We start from the raw sequence: 17634 nt of genomic DNA, 5'->3' as shown, positions 1-17634 counted from the left end.
ATTGAGTTCTAGTAGAAGATAGACACTTTGTGTACATCTTCCCCGTGTTCGATACCCGGTACTAACCTTTTGCTATACTATACCTACTCTGTATACTTGCAGGTATTTATAGTGCAAATAAAAAGTGCATCAACTGATGCCTAGTTTGAGAGTGCGCTCCATTAGGCTATAGGGCTATATAAACGAATTCGGGTATGAGTAGGGCTGCAAAACCTATCAGGCTAGTGTACACGGGAGATCGGGAGCCATCCTTGCTAGTCGGCTGGTCTCGTGGGCGAAAGTCTGGTCACACTTCGTCGCACCATGATATTGTTGATTGATGAGAAAATGGGAGGTATTGTTTGACTGGCTAGTCCATGAAATATTTTTGTGATACTCGATGCTATCTTTTAAATTAAATGCTAAACCTCGAGTTCACTATGGTAAGGGTGGCATAACTATAAAACGTTTTGGCATGAGTCCACTGAGTATGTTTAAAATACTCAGCCCTGCATGTGTTTTCCCTATGTGCAGGTTGAGCGGCGACGGGCGGTCGGTGGTGTTGAGACAGTTGAATCGAATAAAATGGATTATTGGAACTTTAAGTGTAGTCGTGTCTTCATACATGGCTCCGCTTTCTCTTGGATTGGTTCCGCTGAATTTTTGAAACTATTTATCTTTGGTTGGTTTGAACTTATATCTTCAGATTGGAATATTGTGAAATATTGCGTTTTGTTGGAGTTACAATAAACCCTTGACTTTTGAGCTTAGCCTATGTTATCTATTAAATCCTGATTTTCGTGATTAAGCCGTTGACTTTTGCCTTAATAGTTCATTAAACACTTGGTCAAATCTCTTTAAATGAAACCCTAGTCTTCATTCTTGTCGCCTTTAAGTTCGTCTAAGTAGCAGTTGTCGTATTTATTATACCCTAGAAATTCGGGCTGTTACATTGATAATTAAGATTAATTTGGTCAATTAACGTTTGACCGTTAAGTTTTACGGAAAAAGGTTAACAGAACATATTGTTTGGGACCAAAAGGTAACAAAATTGATGTAAATAACCAAAAAAAAAAAATTTAGAGTAAATGTAAATGACCAAATTTGAATTTTAGTCTTAAATAATTGATTCAATTCTTTCCAAAAAAAAATTACTGATAAAGTCAAATTTTTACTAATCGAAAAGGATTGATTATTAAAATTTCTACTTATTTCAAAAAAAATTATTCTCTGTTATTAAGTAGCTATACTATATTATAAATTAAATTCATTTTTTTAAATTAAAAGCACCTTGTGTGGGTTAGAGTTTAAGCAAACCCCCAACACAGTATTACAAATTTAGTATTGCATGAGATGGTCACGACGTTATCCAGTTGGAAATGGAAATTATTATCTTTTAAAATATTTGGAAATTCTTATCTATAAAAAAAAATCAATCCGATTGTTTATGAGGTTAACATCATCACATAGCATAATTTTGCAGTTTGTATTGTTTTAAAGGAATCAGCGTACAAATTCATGATCAAAACTTTTCACTTTAGGTTGCAGCTTTGAAAACCATGCATGCAACGTTAGAGTGTCCACAGTGGTGGACAATAGCCCCGGAACAGCCACGTCACAACCACAAAAACTTATCCAGGCCAATAGACAGTCACGCCACAGCCACAAATCATATTATCTCCGTCCACGAAAATTTGTCCCATTTTTCCATTTCCGTCCGTCCCCCAAAATTTGTCCCATTTCACTTTTACCATTTTTAGTAGTGGACCTCATATTCCACTAACTCATTCCTACTCACATTTTATTATTAAACTAATATATAAAAGTAGGACCCACAATCCACTAACTTTTTCAACTCATTTTCCATTACATTTCTTAAAACCCGTGCCCGGTCAAACAAGGATGAATTTTCGTGGACGGAGGTAGTATTATTTAATCAATTGTTGGTATATTTTAATTGGATCAGAACCAAAATTTTAGATGAATTCATAACACCCGACTTTTTCTATCCTTTAGTTATTCTCAAAAGAAGTTTGAATTTTTTTTTCAAGCTGATTTTTTTTTCATTCATTAAATCCTTAATTATTTTCGACTACTAAATTTTTATTGTCGAGCAAGAGAAATTTCCTTTATATTTATGCTTGTCCAAATCAAATGACAATCTTTTGGGCCTAACAATTATTTTATTTTCGCTAGCCCAATTCTTTTTTCCTGATAGCCGTTTATTTGAGCCTAACAGAAGAACATCAATTTATAATTTATGTGAACTCATCAAATACTTAATAGTATATTGCTTCAAATATTTTCTTGTTTTAAGCCCAAATTTTCCTCCTCAGAGTGGCGCCTGTTCTTCTCCTGATTCAACAATCTGCAAATAAAAGGACACAAATTCAATTGTCAAATTTAAATCCCTATTAGTACTTCTTGTTAAATGCCTGACAACTTTCACACACAAATTTCCAGTTTCTTTTCATGATCACAACTCCTTCACTTCACAATTCACGTCCAAATATAAAAAAGTAGAAGAGAGAACACAGAGAATGAAAGGAGCTGTTTTTCAATCAAGACTAGAAGTTCAATCCACGAAATTCGTTCGCGGCTGCAATTGCCAAACAGCAGCAGTTATGTCCCGCGAACCCACACGAACTCAAGCTGCAGCAGAGGGCAAACAGCAGCACGACGACAGCAGCAACAACGGTGGTAAGGGGCTGGGAACGACGGGCAGCAGTCGACAATGCCAGCGAGAAAAAATAGCAGCGCGACTGCGATGACGCTAATCCCGTTGGCAGTGAACGAAAGAGAGAGAAGAGGAGACGGCGGCTGATGCCACTTCACGAAGGAGGGACATCAGCGCTAGATTTGACGGTGATGCGAACCAGGCAGCCAGAGAGCGGTGGTGGCGGATGTAAGATAGAGAGAAGATGGCGCAGCTGCTGTGCTGGGCGACGGTGAGAGGTAGGGGGACCAATGGTCCTCATTTTGTGAATTTGGGGTTGGGAGTATTTGTTTCTTTTGGGCCGATGGGATTGATTAAAGGATTGAGTGTCTAATTTGCTTACTTGGGCCAAATTAAGTAAAAAGGAATAAGGGAATTTGTTGCATCAATTACTGTATGTTTTGGGCCGAAGTAATTAACGTGTTGAGTGGAAGCTGTGAATAGCCGGCCGACATCGCCCGCGACGTCTTGGGCAGCGGCAAAATATCGAAGGAAGATGAAGACGGCGTCCAACAATCACCAAAAAAATTTAGAATTTCCAAAAAAATAAGATCGAACGGTAAATGAATATCATATAAGATACGTGCTTTGTTTCTTTAAATGAATTATTTTCTTAAAGTCTTTTATTTTGTTTCGCATGTTATGTTCTTTAAAGTGTTTTTCTTGCACGCTATTTTATAGCCGGAATGGAAAGTCGAGTTGAAGAAGTATGCAAACTAGGCAGGCTCTATTATTTAAACTCCTTTCTTTTCAATGATATGTATATGGTGATATAAGGGTGGTTTAAATGTTATCTCATGCCGTATTTTCGTACTCCCTCCGTCCACGATTTAAAGAACCCTTTTGACTCGGCACGACTTTTGAGAAATTATTTGACTTTATAAAAAAAAATAAAAGGAGAAATTGAGTGGAATGTGAGACCCATTTAAAGTATTAGTTTTATATTGGATTGTGAGTATAAAAAGTCGGTAGAATGTGGGGTTTGCATACTAAAAGAGGAATAAAGTACTAAATAATTTTATAAATTATGGATAAACTAATGTGCTATTTAAATGATTAACGAAGGGATATAAAGACTAGAATACCATATAGGGGCATTTTGGCTCTGAAAAAAGTAAAAAAAAAATGAAAAAGTAGCTCATATATATAACGATAATTTAATTTATGGAGCACTACTAATATTTTTATTAATCCGTGAACCCTTAATGAAGTTAACTCTTTTATTTATTCCCAAAAATCGTATCGCTTATCATCAAGCCATCAGCTGTATTTTAATTGCAATGTCAATTAAAAAAATACTTAGGACAATGAGAAAAATTGCAAAAAGCAAGAACGGTGGTGTTTAAGAGTTGTAAGCAAATGCAGGTGTGAAAAAAAAAAAAAAAAAGCAAGCACGAGAGTTCATGCTTTTCCTGTCAGTACTTTTCTCCTGCTCTGGCCTCAATTTGGGTATGAAATTTGAGTAGTTGACTAAGCTATGTATGTATGATTTTTATCTGCCGTCATTAATTTTACCGTTTGGCATTATCTGGCTCTACACGTGAGTTTTCCAACTGCTTTGCTTGTTGTAGTCATTTATTGAGTTAGTCTCTCTTTATTGACCTCTCCAATTGCATTTTGATGTTTCTTTCCTCTCCATAATATTAGTATAAACTTCACATGTATTTGTTGGTTTGTAATTAGGAAATGGGATGCTTTGTATCAACAACGAAAGACATAGGTGAGAACAGGAGACGGCCAGCAAACATCGGGGAGGTTTCTGTGTTTGTTCCAGGCCTACGCATCCCTAAAGCCGTGAACTTTGCTCAGTCACTGGGAAATAATGTAACTAAAAGTTCAGTCGAACGCCTCTCAGCTCTTAGAAACAGAATAGTAGTTATGGCAGGGCATGAAGCTCCAACTATTACAAGAACCAGAAGAAGAACAGCCAGTCAGCATGGTATTTTTCGTATTCTTGTTTCAGTGTTATCATTCTCTCTCTCTCTCTCAAGTTAATATTGTTGCTTGCAGGAAGATCCATATTGCGTGATCTTCTTAAGGCGCTCGAAGAATATCTGCCAGTCCTTTTGGGGTTGGTTAAAGATGGTAACTGATCATATTGACAAATCCTCTTAACTTGTAGTACTATTATTTCTTACCCTACTAATTTGTTCAACTATGCTATGCTATGCAGGCAGTCCATTGCAACACAAAGTACAATTTTCCTGGGTTAATCAAGAGGATGAACTGGAGGTCCATCTGCACCTTCTACTTGTGTCCATTCCATAATTAGAATTAGCAAGATTAATTATTCCCTTCTCATTATCCATTACCATATCTCCAGGAAACCGCAATGTATAGCGCTTGGTACGAAGTATTATCGGTTCTTCACTTTATGGCGACGCTATTATTATCGCAAGCCAATTTGTTGCTTCTTCCACGAACTTCCACTGATGGGTTTCAGCCAAAGGTATCAGAAGGTTAGTCTTTCAATGAATACCAACATACTTATTTGCATTGTTATTAAGAAGAAATGAAATTTCTATCATTTTCCAACAGAGAACAGAAGATCTGCTGTTGACATATTCTTGAAGGCAGCAGGATATCTTGATTGTGGTGTTAGACATGTTCTTCCACATTTGCCGATTGAACTGAGGTAAATTATAAGTTAGCTATTAAAATCATCACATTCGCACTCACACTCTCGTAATTATTTATGTGCCAAGGAGAAATCTTCCCGTGGACCTAGCTGAAGGAGTTCTACGAGCACTTTGCCTCCAAGCACTTGGCCAGGGTGTGGACATCCAACTTGGGCTTGCAATTGAGAATAGCAAGGCAACATTGGCAGTCAAAAGGAGACTGGCATGTGAGATGGTCAAGTACTGGCAGCAGGTGTTTTATCTTTCCATTACCAGTTTAATGCTCACCAATCTGTGTTAATTACTGTGTCATGTATATAGGCTCAAGATAACATCATGAACCTTCCACTAGCAAATGGTTGGGGAGAAAAGCATAGGCTATTTGTCAAGTGGAAATATATTGAAGCTAAGGTATCTCTTTCTTGTGCTTTTTATATAGTAAGCCATGTTCAACAAAGTTATAATCTAAGATCCATGTAGGCTGCTGCTTACTACTATCATGGCTTGATTCTTGATGAGGGAAATACTGAGAAGTCTCATGGAATGGCTGTTGCTGCTCTACAAGCAGCGGACGAGTATCTCAGAGAGAGCAAGAGAACTGCTGAAGCTTTTAACTTATCTGTTCCTGTATCAAGGTACTTGATTACTTAACTAATACCACTCTTCTTAAATATATACTGCATTTCTACTCATCTCAATCTCTCAGGAACCCTCCCCTTTGGGGAACTATCAAGTTTCTGTCTGAAAAGATTCCCAAGGATACTTCGAGCAAGGTGCGAATCAACAGGGATCTCTTCTCTCACGAAAAGTAAGCTCAACTCGCATACCTTCATACTCATAGCTCAGAACATTGATTGTTTCCCTGGATGTTGTAGAATAATGGAGACAGCTCCAACGTTGCCAGACTTTGCTTTGGCCCTCAAACCCAACGAATATCAGCTTCCTCTCGTCGATGTCTCTTGGGAGGAAGAACCACTTAACAAGTTTAGTAAGCATAAAGGGTAGAGCTTATATTCCGCAGAAACAAGCGTGATCCACCACACTGGAATCAAGTTACAATTCAAATGCCTATTACATCAGACTATTTAAGTTGTCAATTAGTACATTCCTAAAAAAACAAGGATAATGGTGTCACTACATCAATCTTCTCCTCCATTTTCTGTTTCTTCTAACCTCCGTTTTGCTTCCTCCCCCTCTGCACAAGGCACAATTAATAATGAGCATAAACATGCAGTTCTCAAGTGATACGATCGGATGTGATAAAGGAAAGTTTCTTGTGTTGCCATATATAGGCACAACAAATTCTCAACAGTAAACAGTTGAGGTTTTACAATTTAAGCCTGTAGGCATTTTAAATCATGAAAATTAATAAAACACGTACACCATCCATACACAAAATAATGTCCATATTTGCTATTTTGGTCAGTCCATAACATAATGTCCACATTTACTTTTTTCATTTTTGGTAAGTGGACTCCACTTTCCACTAACTCATTATACTCACATTTTTATTATACAACCAATTTATAAAGTGGACCCGCATTCCACTAACTTTTTTTCGGTGACGGAACTAGTAAGGGACAAGCCCCCATCCAGCGGGGGATCGCTGATGCCGGACGCTTTATAAATGTTGCATGCTGGGGGCGGAAATTGAAGAGAGTACTCGTAATGATGTTCTTGTTCTATCATTTTTAGAGAGATGGGGGAGAAGGAAGGAAGAGTCACTGTGTTTATAGCGATAGAATCATACTCCCTTCGTCCCACAAAAATAGTCTTCTTTTTTCATTTTGGACTGCCCACAAAAATAATGTAGGATACCGAGACCTCTTTTGATTACACCATAAGAGAGATGGTTAATCTCTCAAGAACAGACCAAATATAATCAAAAGTAGCAACAAGATACGAAAGTTACAAATAACCAGTTACAAGGTATAGCACCCTAGCACTAATCAGACACCTTGACCGGTTCTGACTCCAAGCCATTCACCCCTTGCAACTACCTGCACACTAAAGGTGATTAGTAGGCAAGATAATCAATCCTAAGAGGAACGAGTAAAGACAAACAAGAAACTCCATGCAAATCAAAGATTAAGGAACGGTGGCTCAGGTTGCACGCAACAACTTCCTCTAATCTCAACCAATTTACCCAAAGAGAGCACCGTGGGCAACACTAGAACAAGAAACCCGCAAGTTTCACCAACTACTAGACACCACGACCAACTCTGGAACCTTCAAGTATACACAAGAGAACTCTCACAAGAACGGTCAGAACGCCACCGAGGAATAACCTCCAACTCAACTGATCGGACCAGAATAGTCAGATCTAGGGTAGGATTTCACAAGGTAACCGAAGAGGTTGCCTCTGCTAGTGATTGCACCAGTCAGAACACTCAATATCAACCAGAGAGTGACCATAGAGAGAAGCGAGAGAGAGTGAAATCCCTAGCTGCTAGAGAGAGAACTCAGAAAAGTGAACATACCAAATTGAGAGAGAGCAAGATTCATCGGGTAAGTACCCTCACAAAAGAAGCACACCCCGAATCCAACAGCTCAAGCTCACAATCTGAGTGGAGCGACAAGTGTCAATCGGGACACTTACAGTAAGTAATTGGTCAAGCAACTTGGGTCCAATAATCCCACTCATTTCCATTTTTGGCATGTTTTTATCTCTTATGAGGTAGGTTATATTTCCGCTAACAATACTTAAATCACTTTTTCTTTCTATCTCTCTCTCTCTTACTTTATCAATTTCATTAAAACTTTTGTCATCCCCAAAGTCCCTATTTTTATGGGACAGAAGGAGTATTAGAATAGATGTAGAGACCGCCAAGAAAGAGAAAAAGACTACTTCCTCAGTCCTATAAAAATATGTGCACTTTTCATTTTCGTTTGTCCTATAAAAATATGAGCATTTACATTTAAGGAAAGTTGCCCTCAACTCATTACCCATATACATCAATTTATTTACAACTTATACCACCATGACTCATCATTTCAACTCACTAAACACTAATAATAATGTGGGTCTCACTATCCACTAACACTACTTTAACTATCCTTCTCTTTATCTCTCTATTACTTTATTAATTGTGCTTTAATTCTCGTACAATTTCAAATGACCATATTTTTATAGGACTGGAGGAGTATTAAAATTTGGAAATGATGTCAGAAACTAACACTGACATTTTAAGCTATTTTTAACTTTTAAGTAGTGAACTCTCTCTAAATTGCTAACTATAACTAATAAGAGGTCATAACTCATAAGATCTTTAGAGATCTACTGGTCTAAAATTTTTCATGTGAAATTTCATTTAATTATTATTTAAATTTAAAAAGATAAGAAGAAGTACTGAATTTAGGGTTTAGATCAAACTGTCAATATAGTGTATTAAACATATGAATACGATGTCTTGAGTTTGTCAACACAATTATGAATTCACATTTTATACGTATTATGTTGGCATATTATGATAGTTGTGTTGATATTAAATTGCTTATTGAAAAATATGAAAATTCAAGATTTTTTTCAAATTTTGACATCAGAACATATGCAAGTAAAATCTTGTTAGAATCCTTATAAAATTTTCTTCAATTTGATATATGTTGTATGAAAAAATAATTAAATGAGATAGTTATATGCATTAAAAGTTTTGAGATATTTCTAAAAAGTTAATTATAATTAATTTATTGTTAATTAACAGAAATACCTTAATTGACATTTATTTTCACTGTAATGAAATTGAATGATTCAACCCTTGATTTGAAGATCTAATGTCTATCATTTATCATCTAATTATAGTTAGCAATGTGAGCATTATAAGTCGTGTTGTACTAAAACTGACATTCCGGGATGTAGCTAAAAGAAGACACGTTGACCCTTGGCTTTTATCTCGAGATGATAAATGGAATTTCCCTTGTAATAACTACAAAGCCCCAAAGCATAAGAAACCATATAATTGAGAATGTTAACAGAAACACCTAAGTTTGTAACTATTTTAAAATTAATAAGGAGATCGTTTCTTATTCTTAAATTTAAATCTTTTGCAGAACTCTCTAGTTTTAATATCTTAGTTGAATCATCAGATCTTAAGGCTCCATGGCTTATTTTATCTAAGACACTTGGTCTAACGTCAGTCTGATATACAAGTTGTATTTAGGGGCATATGATCTTCCAAATAAATGTAGCTTAAAATATGCTAACTTTAGGAACCAATGTCTCTTGGAATTCATTGTAGCAATTATAGACTTTTCCATTTAGTTTATGTTCTGCTCATGAAAATTAATTTTCAGCATTACCGGTATTTTCTTCTACTGTGTTTTTTTTCAAGAAAACCTTGGAACCAATTATCTAGTATGCAATAGTAATTGTTTTGGAATATCTTATTTATGTTGGCTAGTGTTTCTCCCTTGAATACTACTCCCTCCGTCCTGATAATTTGGGACACTTTGATCCGGCACGAGTTTTAAGAAATCTAATGGAAAGTGAGTTGAAAAAGTTGGTGTGATATGCGTCTTACTTTTAAAATATTAGTTTTATAATAAAATGTGAGAAGGAATGAGTTAGTGTAATATGGGGTCCACTACCAAAAATAGTAAAAGTGAAGTGGGACAAATAATGTGAGACGACCCGAAATGGAATACTGGTCGAATTATGTGGGACGGAGGGAGTAGTATATTGGAGCACCCCGGATGAAACTCCATTAAGCATATAGAGTCTACATTTTGCGGTTGTATCCCTAACACAGTCTTCCAGTTTGCCGTTATGGAGTTTTCACAGGTAATATATGATAAAAAGTTGATTTTGTAGGCTTAATTGGGTTCCAGTAAGAAGCTAAAAAGCAAGCTTAACCGGCGATTAACTTTATATATTAGGATTTACACCATGTTGGAATAAATATCAGATTCCATCTTTTGGTGATACTTCTAACTGTTTCTGCATAATAGAATGGCTTGTTTGTACATTACAGTTATTATAGTCATACTTTATTTACTTTGTAGTTGTGAAACTGATCAACTTTCACAACACATCCTTTTTAGTAATGCCAGCATGAAAGGTATTTCAAAACTCAATGCCGATGAGAGTATCAAAATTGTGTCTAAAACAAAGAGTGAATTGCACTACTTGGCGGCCTGGCCCTTCCCTTTGTTGCTATTTGTCTATAGTTACTGAAAGGGCATGTGCTTAAGTTCAATAAGCAGAATTGACACTGCTCCACACAGCACAGCGTAGTTCTGTTTCTTTTAGCATCTGTAACTATCACAAATTTTGGTACAGTATGTTATAATTGCATCAAGTCCAATAACTAAAATTGACACTGATCCATTCAGAATCTCTCTCATGCATCTGTGGTATAAGATAGATTCTGGACCAAGTACAGTAAACTATGCACCATTACATATTGATTTGTGCACAACTGTGTATGTACAAATATGCACCTGTGTGATTGTTTTGCATATGGATATTAGATGCTAGCGTGTGTCTAATGCCTGCAGAACTATAAATTGCTAAAATAACGTTTTCAGAGAGCGATGCCAGGTCAACTAGTGTGTGTGGGTGTGTGTGTATATGTGCGTGTGTGTGCATAAAACTTTTGGGAGCACTAGGTTAGATGGCAAAGGGAAAGTTCTTAAGTGTCTTGCTCTAGAGCACCCAATGCTTGTACAATGTACATTTGACTTGTAATGACTTGATAAATATCTTATGATACATTAATTCCAAGATAGTATGCTTGATAAAACATCTTAGAATTAATTGTCTATCAGACTTTTAGTTTCCGTAAGGTGTTCTGGTGTTTCTAATCTCTATTGATGTTGCATCTATGAATAATGAAACATTGCAAGTTTAAAAGATTAGCAGGCATCAAGGGCTCATTAGTGATCTGTTACATCAGGGATCTGAATTGGGTACAAATATATGCTACTTGACCAAGCATTTCGGATGTTATGATCGAGTTCGGATATGCATTCCGAAACAGTGCTATTGCATTTGAAGCCACTACCAAATGTGATTTGCCACACCCGGTCACCCTTTCTAATCCTGCCTTTCGCCTCCAGATAGCTCAACTCGTACCAAACAGAAGAAGATGAAGTGTTGCCGCTAGGGGTCACTGCTTCCATGCTGAGAACCAAGCCAGTGAGTTTCCTTGTACTCTCAAAAGATCTTTCGCTAAATCAATGGCCACAAGGCCAGCACTGCATCCCACCCATTCCACTGAGGCTAACACTCTTGATATTGCTTCTGAACCCAAACTTGTTTACGATCATAGCTGTAATGGATGGTGTGGGGCAGAAGATGCTACAGTTGGTTACTAGAATGTCAACGCTTTTGTGGTTGATACTTTGCTTGCTGAGGAGGTCTTTCACAACCGTGAAAAGAACTGTTTCTGTTTCTTCTTGGGTGCAGCTGATAGATTTATCAGGTGGGATTTGATGTATTGAAACAGGAAGACATGCCTCACAACCAATACCTGATCTTTTGATCATCTTGGTTTAGAAGTCGATAGCTTCTCTCTCATGTGCAGCACATAGTTCAAAGTGTTCTATGTAGTTAGCTGCTGTGGCGCGAAGATTAGGAGGTGGTAGGTGGCAGCAGGAGTCTATTAGGTATATAGGATGGGTTTTGGAGGAAGAAAAGAAGTATACAAGTAACAGCGAGGTGATGGCAAAAGCAATAGCAATAGCAATAGCTACGCCATATACTGAGAAGAAGGCGAAGGGGGAGATACTGTTGGCCCAACTTGTGTCTGCAGAGGTAATAGACATTTTCTCCATATGCAAATTCTTAGTTTTCTGCAGATTGGATCGGTCTTATGTTATAAATTAGTTGTGGTTAATGGGATTACTACTTTGATCATGAAAAGTGCATGCATCGAAATTGGAGCTTGTTGGTATCATGCATTTTGCTTCTTGTCTGTTACTATATGCGTCGAGCAAGCAAAATTATTAAACATTGTGTTTTGTTTTCGTATCAAACTGGAAACCTTTTTCCTCTTCTTTTCTACCTTCGTTTGTGATTTCTTCTTGGAACAAATAGTTAGATTGCATATAACATGCCAACTTGATTGAATGGTGTCTCTATTCAATTCGGCCCCACCAGAACCAAAAAGCAAAGATTTGGCTGAACTGATTAACTGAATTTGGATGACCAATCGAAAACCAAACTGACGAAACAATTGGTTTTGGTTGGCCTTCCGAACTGATCTGAAAGTTGCGCTTTTCCTTAAAATTGTATGTAGACGCAAGGTGATGCGATGACGGTGGACGACTAGTTTTGGCAATGATACAATAAGTGATGTGGCAACACAACAACAACAGATAGGTAAACATTTACTTCATCTAAACGTTTTTCTTTTTAGACTGTCCTATTAAAAATGAAACATATCCTAAAATGAAAACAACTATATCTCTACATTTTCATTTCTCTTACTTTACTCTCTCTTCATTAACTCAAAAAAACAACACTACATAAAATTCCATACCAATTTCCAAATATTGCATTTTAAGTGGGACGGAGGGAGTCCTCATTCTAGTCTCTAGAGATAACTTGTATTGATCTTTAAAGATCATATGATGGATTGCACATCTTTATGAGTAGTAATTTTCAAAATCTACCTCAAAGCTTCTCAAGCTATAAACCACACCATCCATCCCATAATAATAAAACCATATTTTTCTATGGATAATAAACCATATTTTTCTATTTCTATGGAACGGAGGGAGTGTCTCCCTCTTTCCTCCATTCAAAGAGCACTTGATATTAGCACGAGTTTAAATAAATTGTTTAACTTTGTGAAAAAAAAAAGTAGAGAAAAGTAGAGAGAAAGTGAGTGTAAAAAATTGGTAGAATATGGAGTATGTATAATGAAAGTAGAATAAAGCAAATGGTTCTATAAATCATGGTTAATCCAAAATGGCAAAAATTGGTAGAATATGGAGTACGTATAATGAAAGTAGAATAAAGCAAATGGTTCTATAAATCATGGTTAATCCAAAATGGCAAAAATTGGTAGAATATGGAGTACGTATAATGAAAGTAGAATAAAGCAAATGGTTCTATAAATCATGGTTAATCCAAAATGGCAAAATGATTCTTTAATTGGGGGATAAAAGGGAGCATATTTCTGTTCAATTTGCATGGAATTCGATTCAATTCAGAAACCTGCAGCATATAGCAATATATTTTGCATAGATAATTCCAACTTAAAAAGATCAAAATGATACTAAGATTAATATCTGAAAGGTAAATACCATAAATCCTAAACCAGTTGGAGCAAAACTACGATTTTGTAACAATTGAAAGGATAAAAGAATCTACTCATCATCGAAGAGTGACATTCCAATGCCATCTTCATCACTTTCCTCATCCTTCTCTTCCTCTTTTGCAGCTGCAGGTGCCTCAGCAGCTGCACCACCTGAGGCTGCAGCGGCAGCAGCACCGCCACCTCCTACAAAAGCACCACCACCACATCCACCTCCAACAATAACCTGCATTTATTAGGACTCCATAATTACAATGTAACAAATTCTCCAGGCCAAATATCTAAGAGAAAATTACACATATATCTAAATTACCAACACCAAACATACAAAGCGATTATTAAAACCAAAAACAACACAATAATAAAATTTCTGAATCAACTCGTCGATCTACCAGATCAGAAATCAAACAATTGATTTGAAGAATAACCTAAAACGAGAGATGTTATTTTGTTCAGAAAAACCTGAAAGACAGCGGATTTAGGAGTGACGTAGGAGAAGGAGGACTGGACGGCGCCGGAGTCGACGGAGAGAGCCGCCTGAACGAGCTTACGCTGGAGATCAAAGGTGCAGTCAGCCGACGCCTCGAGGTCGCCTTTGAGCTGCTTCGCCGACCAATCGGAACCGGATTCTCTGCAAACAAATGTGAAAACACCCATTTTGGTGATGATCTGCTGCTGGAAGAGAAGGCGAATGCACCAATGCTTTGCCGCACTGGATTTTAAAGGGCTTCGATTTAGGGTTTTTCTTCGTAATGACTCATCTACCCTTAATACCTCCTTTTATTTACATTTCTCAGTTTTCTTCATTTTGTATTTCAATTTTCAAGATTGAAAATTTTCCTTCCTAATTTTAAAATATTCGTCTAGAATTTGATAATTAGAATATTAGGGGAGTGATCAAGTGCTAACTCATCATTTAATAACTAACTACAATTAATTTAAGGCCATATTATTTTAGAAAATGTGTGGTCTATAATTTGTCACGTGTAATTTTTGCTTTTATTAATAAAATAAAAAAAGATAAAAAAAAACTTCAAATTAGGGTTTTGGATGAAAATGTCAATGTAGTGTTTCGAAAATATCAACACAATGCTTTGAGAATGTCAACACAATGCTTTAAGAATGTTAACACATTGCTTATATTGACATTATACATGTATTATATTGACATATTTTATATATTATGTTGACATTTCTGCTTGTACGAAAAAATTAAAAAAATTTTGATTTTTTTTTTTCAAATTTTGACATCGGAACATATGCATGTAGGATATCGTTGGAATCCTTATGAAATTATCTTTAATTTGATATACGTTATATGAATTTAAAGTTTTGAGATTTCTTTTAAAAGTAAGTTATAACTAAACACTTAGTTAATTGACTTTAATACCCATATTGATATTTTTCGGAATTAATCATATGGACTTATTAACGTTTTTCGTTGATCGTATTGACATTTAGGGATTAATGATCTAAGCTCTTAATTTGAATATCTAATGGCTATTATTTAGTTGTAGTTAGCAATTAAGTTATGAGTTAGCAATATAACACTCCCCTAGAATATTATATTGCCAACTTATTATTAAATTGTTAACTAAAATTAAATAATAGTATTAGCACTTCAAATCAAGGGCCAAAATCATACTATTAATATAGTGAACGAAAAATGTCAATTATTAGAGTATTTATGTGAATTAACAACAAATTAGTTATAACTAACTTTTAAAAAATATCTCAAAACTTTAAATCCATATAACTATCTCAATTTAAATTATTTTTTCACACAATATATATCAAATTAAAGATAATTTTATAAGAATTCTAACGAGAACTCACTTGCCTATGTTCCGATGTTAAAATTTGAATTTTTTTTTCAACTTTAGGGATTTCGAGCAGTTTAATGTCAACATAATTGTCATAATATGTCAACATAATGTGTATAATGTCAATACTAAATTGTGTTGACATACGCAAGGCGTTGTATTGATATGTTTAATATACTATATTGACATAGCGATCAGAAACCCTAAATTTGATAGTTATTCTTTTTTTAACATTAAAAAATGAAAAACGAAATTACACATGACAATTTATAGACCTTTAGATCTCTAAAATCCTATGGTCTTAAATTAGTTGTAGTTAGTAATTAAGAGGTGAGTTAGAAATTGATCACACCTATATATACTCCCTTCGTCCCATAGTAGATTTCACACTTTCCATTTTAGTTTGTCCTACAAAAGATGTCACATTTCCTTTTATAGAAAAATCTCTCTCTCATATTAATATAAATATACTATTTTCTCTCTCCATCTAACACACAAAATAACACATCCTAAAATCTCGTGTCAATTCCCAGGTGTGACATCTACTTTGGGACGGATGGAGTACTATATATTTGCTATTTTCCTCCATAGAATTCGTGCATTTGATAGTACTCCCTCCGTCCCATTAAAGATGACTCACTTTCCTTTTTGGTTTATCCCAATCAAGATGACCCATTACTTAAAATGGAAACCCCTTTATCTCTACTTTATCCCCTCTCTCTTACTTTACTCTTTCCATTTAACATACAAAATAAAGTTGCATAAAATCCCGTGTCGCCCAAGAAAGGGGTCATCTTCCTTGGGACGGAGGGAGTATTACTTTTTAACTCATTTTGATATATTTCTTGTATATAGATGAAGAATTGAAACTAAGACCGGAGCTCGGAGAGTCAAATAACAAGAACGTAGTACGCGTGAGAAAGCTCTCCAGAGAGCACTACCCCCACCCCACTAGCTAGGTTGGATCTATGTCAAAGTTGCACCGGTCAGGTGATCTTCATGGGCAAACAATATAAGGCATAGGCTTTTACCCGGTTACATTTTTCACTAAACTTCTACCTTGTGGAATTATTTGCATGGGTAAAAAAATGTGAGTCGAAAAATTTTACCGGGTAGGATGAAGTAGTTAGTTAAGTCTTAGCGAAAATGGTTATTTAATACACCATTTAAAAGAATGGATCGCGACATTTGGACGAGTAAAGAGGTAAACCTATCTTTTCTACTCATCTTTAGTTGTGTTGTTTATGCTCGTGTTAGTTATGTTGAGAGAAGTAAGTTGGATATGTTCAGAGGCGATGAGTTCACTTACAAAGGTATTTATATATGAACAACTGTCGTACAATGACATATTGGAAGGCATTGAGTTCTGATGAAACGGAGCCTCATATCTCAAACTTGAGTCGGAGCAAGGAGAATCATATTGTTGAAGAAGTGACCGAACATTCTTGATAAATACTGTTTTTTCACAAATGGTCAAGTTATAAGATTTATGAAACCATATTCCTCTTGCAAGGTAGTGAAGACCAACGTATGTAGCGGAAGCAATTCCAGCAATTCGTGAGTGAAGTATCTACGACAACCAAGATTGTTATGTGTAACCACTTGCTATGTGTAATCACATAACAATAATGATCTACCTATATGTGCTACAAATGGTACACAAGTCGTGAATGAACACATAAGTCATAACAATGGTACCATTTGTACCATTCCAGCAACTAGAATTTATTTTTTAGTATTTAAGTCTAATGAGAAATCACTTAATAATGAACACTTAACTAATTACCAATATATTAATTAAATACTTATCTGCCCCCAAAAAATAGATTAGTTTTTCCATTTTGGATCGTTCCCCAAAATTAGATAAAGTCTAAATAAGAAAAGTTTTGAACAAACACACACCACTAATAATGTGGACCTCACAATCGACTGACACTATTTTCACTACCTTTTTCTCCCTTTCTCTTACTTTTTCCTATCTCTCTCTTACTTTACCAATTCCACATTAAAACTCGTGTCATATACAACTTTGTCAATTTTGGGGGACGGAGGGAGTATCATGATTCTTACTTAAATAGAAATAACGTAAGTAGTTTGGGATGAGCCGAAATAGAAAAATGCAAGTAATATGGCACTCCCTCCGTCCCATAAAAGTTGAGACAAAACTTTTGGGCACGGAGATTAAGAATTTATATTAAATAAATAGGAGAGATGAAAAAAGTAGGAAAGATAAGAGAGAG

The 17634-nt window shown here is 35.7% G+C and overlaps 2 protein-coding genes and 1 pseudogene across 3 annotated transcripts; 1 reads left to right on the top strand and 2 right to left on the bottom strand.

Annotated features, from left to right (window-relative positions):
* The first annotated feature begins 4326 nt into the window (after positions 1–4326).
* On the top strand, positions 4327–6533 carry LOC125201833. Of its 2 annotated transcripts, none has more exons than XM_048100097.1 (10): positions 4327–4634; positions 4706–4780; positions 4869–4927; positions 5019–5154; positions 5234–5330; positions 5401–5566; positions 5635–5724; positions 5794–5948; positions 6020–6086; positions 6189–6533. In XM_048100097.1, exons 1-10 carry the CDS (start codon positions 4382–4384, stop codon positions 6291–6293), a joined length of 1203 nt encoding a protein of 400 aa, XP_047956054.1. In that variant the 5' UTR covers positions 4327–4381; the 3' UTR covers positions 6294–6533. The 2 variants fall into 2 exon arrangements, with proteins under 2 accessions (XP_047956054.1, XP_047956052.1); XM_048100095.1 differs by having other exon boundaries at positions 6020–6121.
* A 4651-nt stretch (positions 6534–11184) lies between these two features.
* On the bottom strand, positions 11185–12075 carry LOC125186640 (annotated as a pseudogene).
* Positions 12076–13479: 1404 nt separating this feature from the next.
* Positions 13480–14277, bottom strand: LOC125209730 (60S acidic ribosomal protein P3-like). The gene is made up of 2 exons (XM_048109318.1): positions 14034–14277; positions 13480–13797 (listed from the first exon to the last, which is right to left on the bottom strand). The coding sequence occupies exons 1-2, from the start codon at positions 14226–14228 to the stop codon at positions 13624–13626; spliced, it is 369 nt and encodes a 122-aa protein (XP_047965275.1). The 5' UTR covers positions 14229–14277; the 3' UTR covers positions 13480–13623.
* Between the last annotated feature and the right edge of the window lie 3357 nt (positions 14278–17634).

This window comes from Salvia hispanica, chromosome 1 (genome assembly GCF_023119035.1).
Source record: "Salvia hispanica cultivar TCC Black 2014 chromosome 1, UniMelb_Shisp_WGS_1.0, whole genome shotgun sequence".
NCBI lineage: Eukaryota > Viridiplantae > Streptophyta > Magnoliopsida > Lamiales > Lamiaceae > Salvia > Salvia hispanica.
Note: the sequence above shows the minus strand (reverse complement) of the source record. Positions and strands in the feature narration are given on the sequence as shown.

What these genes read in the sequence shown, in the direction of transcription:
- LOC125201833 (XM_048100095.1), top strand. Translation starts at nt 4,382, where the DNA reads ATGGGATGCTTTGTATCAACAACGAAAGACATAGGTGAGAACAGGAGA. An exon ending in AAGAACAGCCAGTCAGCATG is followed by an intron (nt 4,635 to 4,705) that starts GTATTTTTCGTA and finishes TGTTGCTTGCAG; the next exon opens with GAAGATCCATATTGCGTGAT. An exon ending in ATCAAGAGGATGAACTGGAG is followed by an intron (nt 4,928 to 5,018) that starts GTCCATCTGCAC and finishes CCATATCTCCAG; the next exon opens with GAAACCGCAATGTATAGCGC.
- LOC125209730 (XM_048109318.1), bottom strand. Translation starts at nt 14,228, where the DNA reads ATGGGTGTTTTCACATTTGTTTGCAGAGAATCCGGTTCCGATTGGTCG. An exon ending in CTAAATCCGCTGTCTTTCAG is followed by an intron (nt 13,798 to 14,033) that starts GTTTTTCTGAAC and finishes TAATAAATGCAG; the next exon opens with GTTATTGTTGGAGGTGGATG.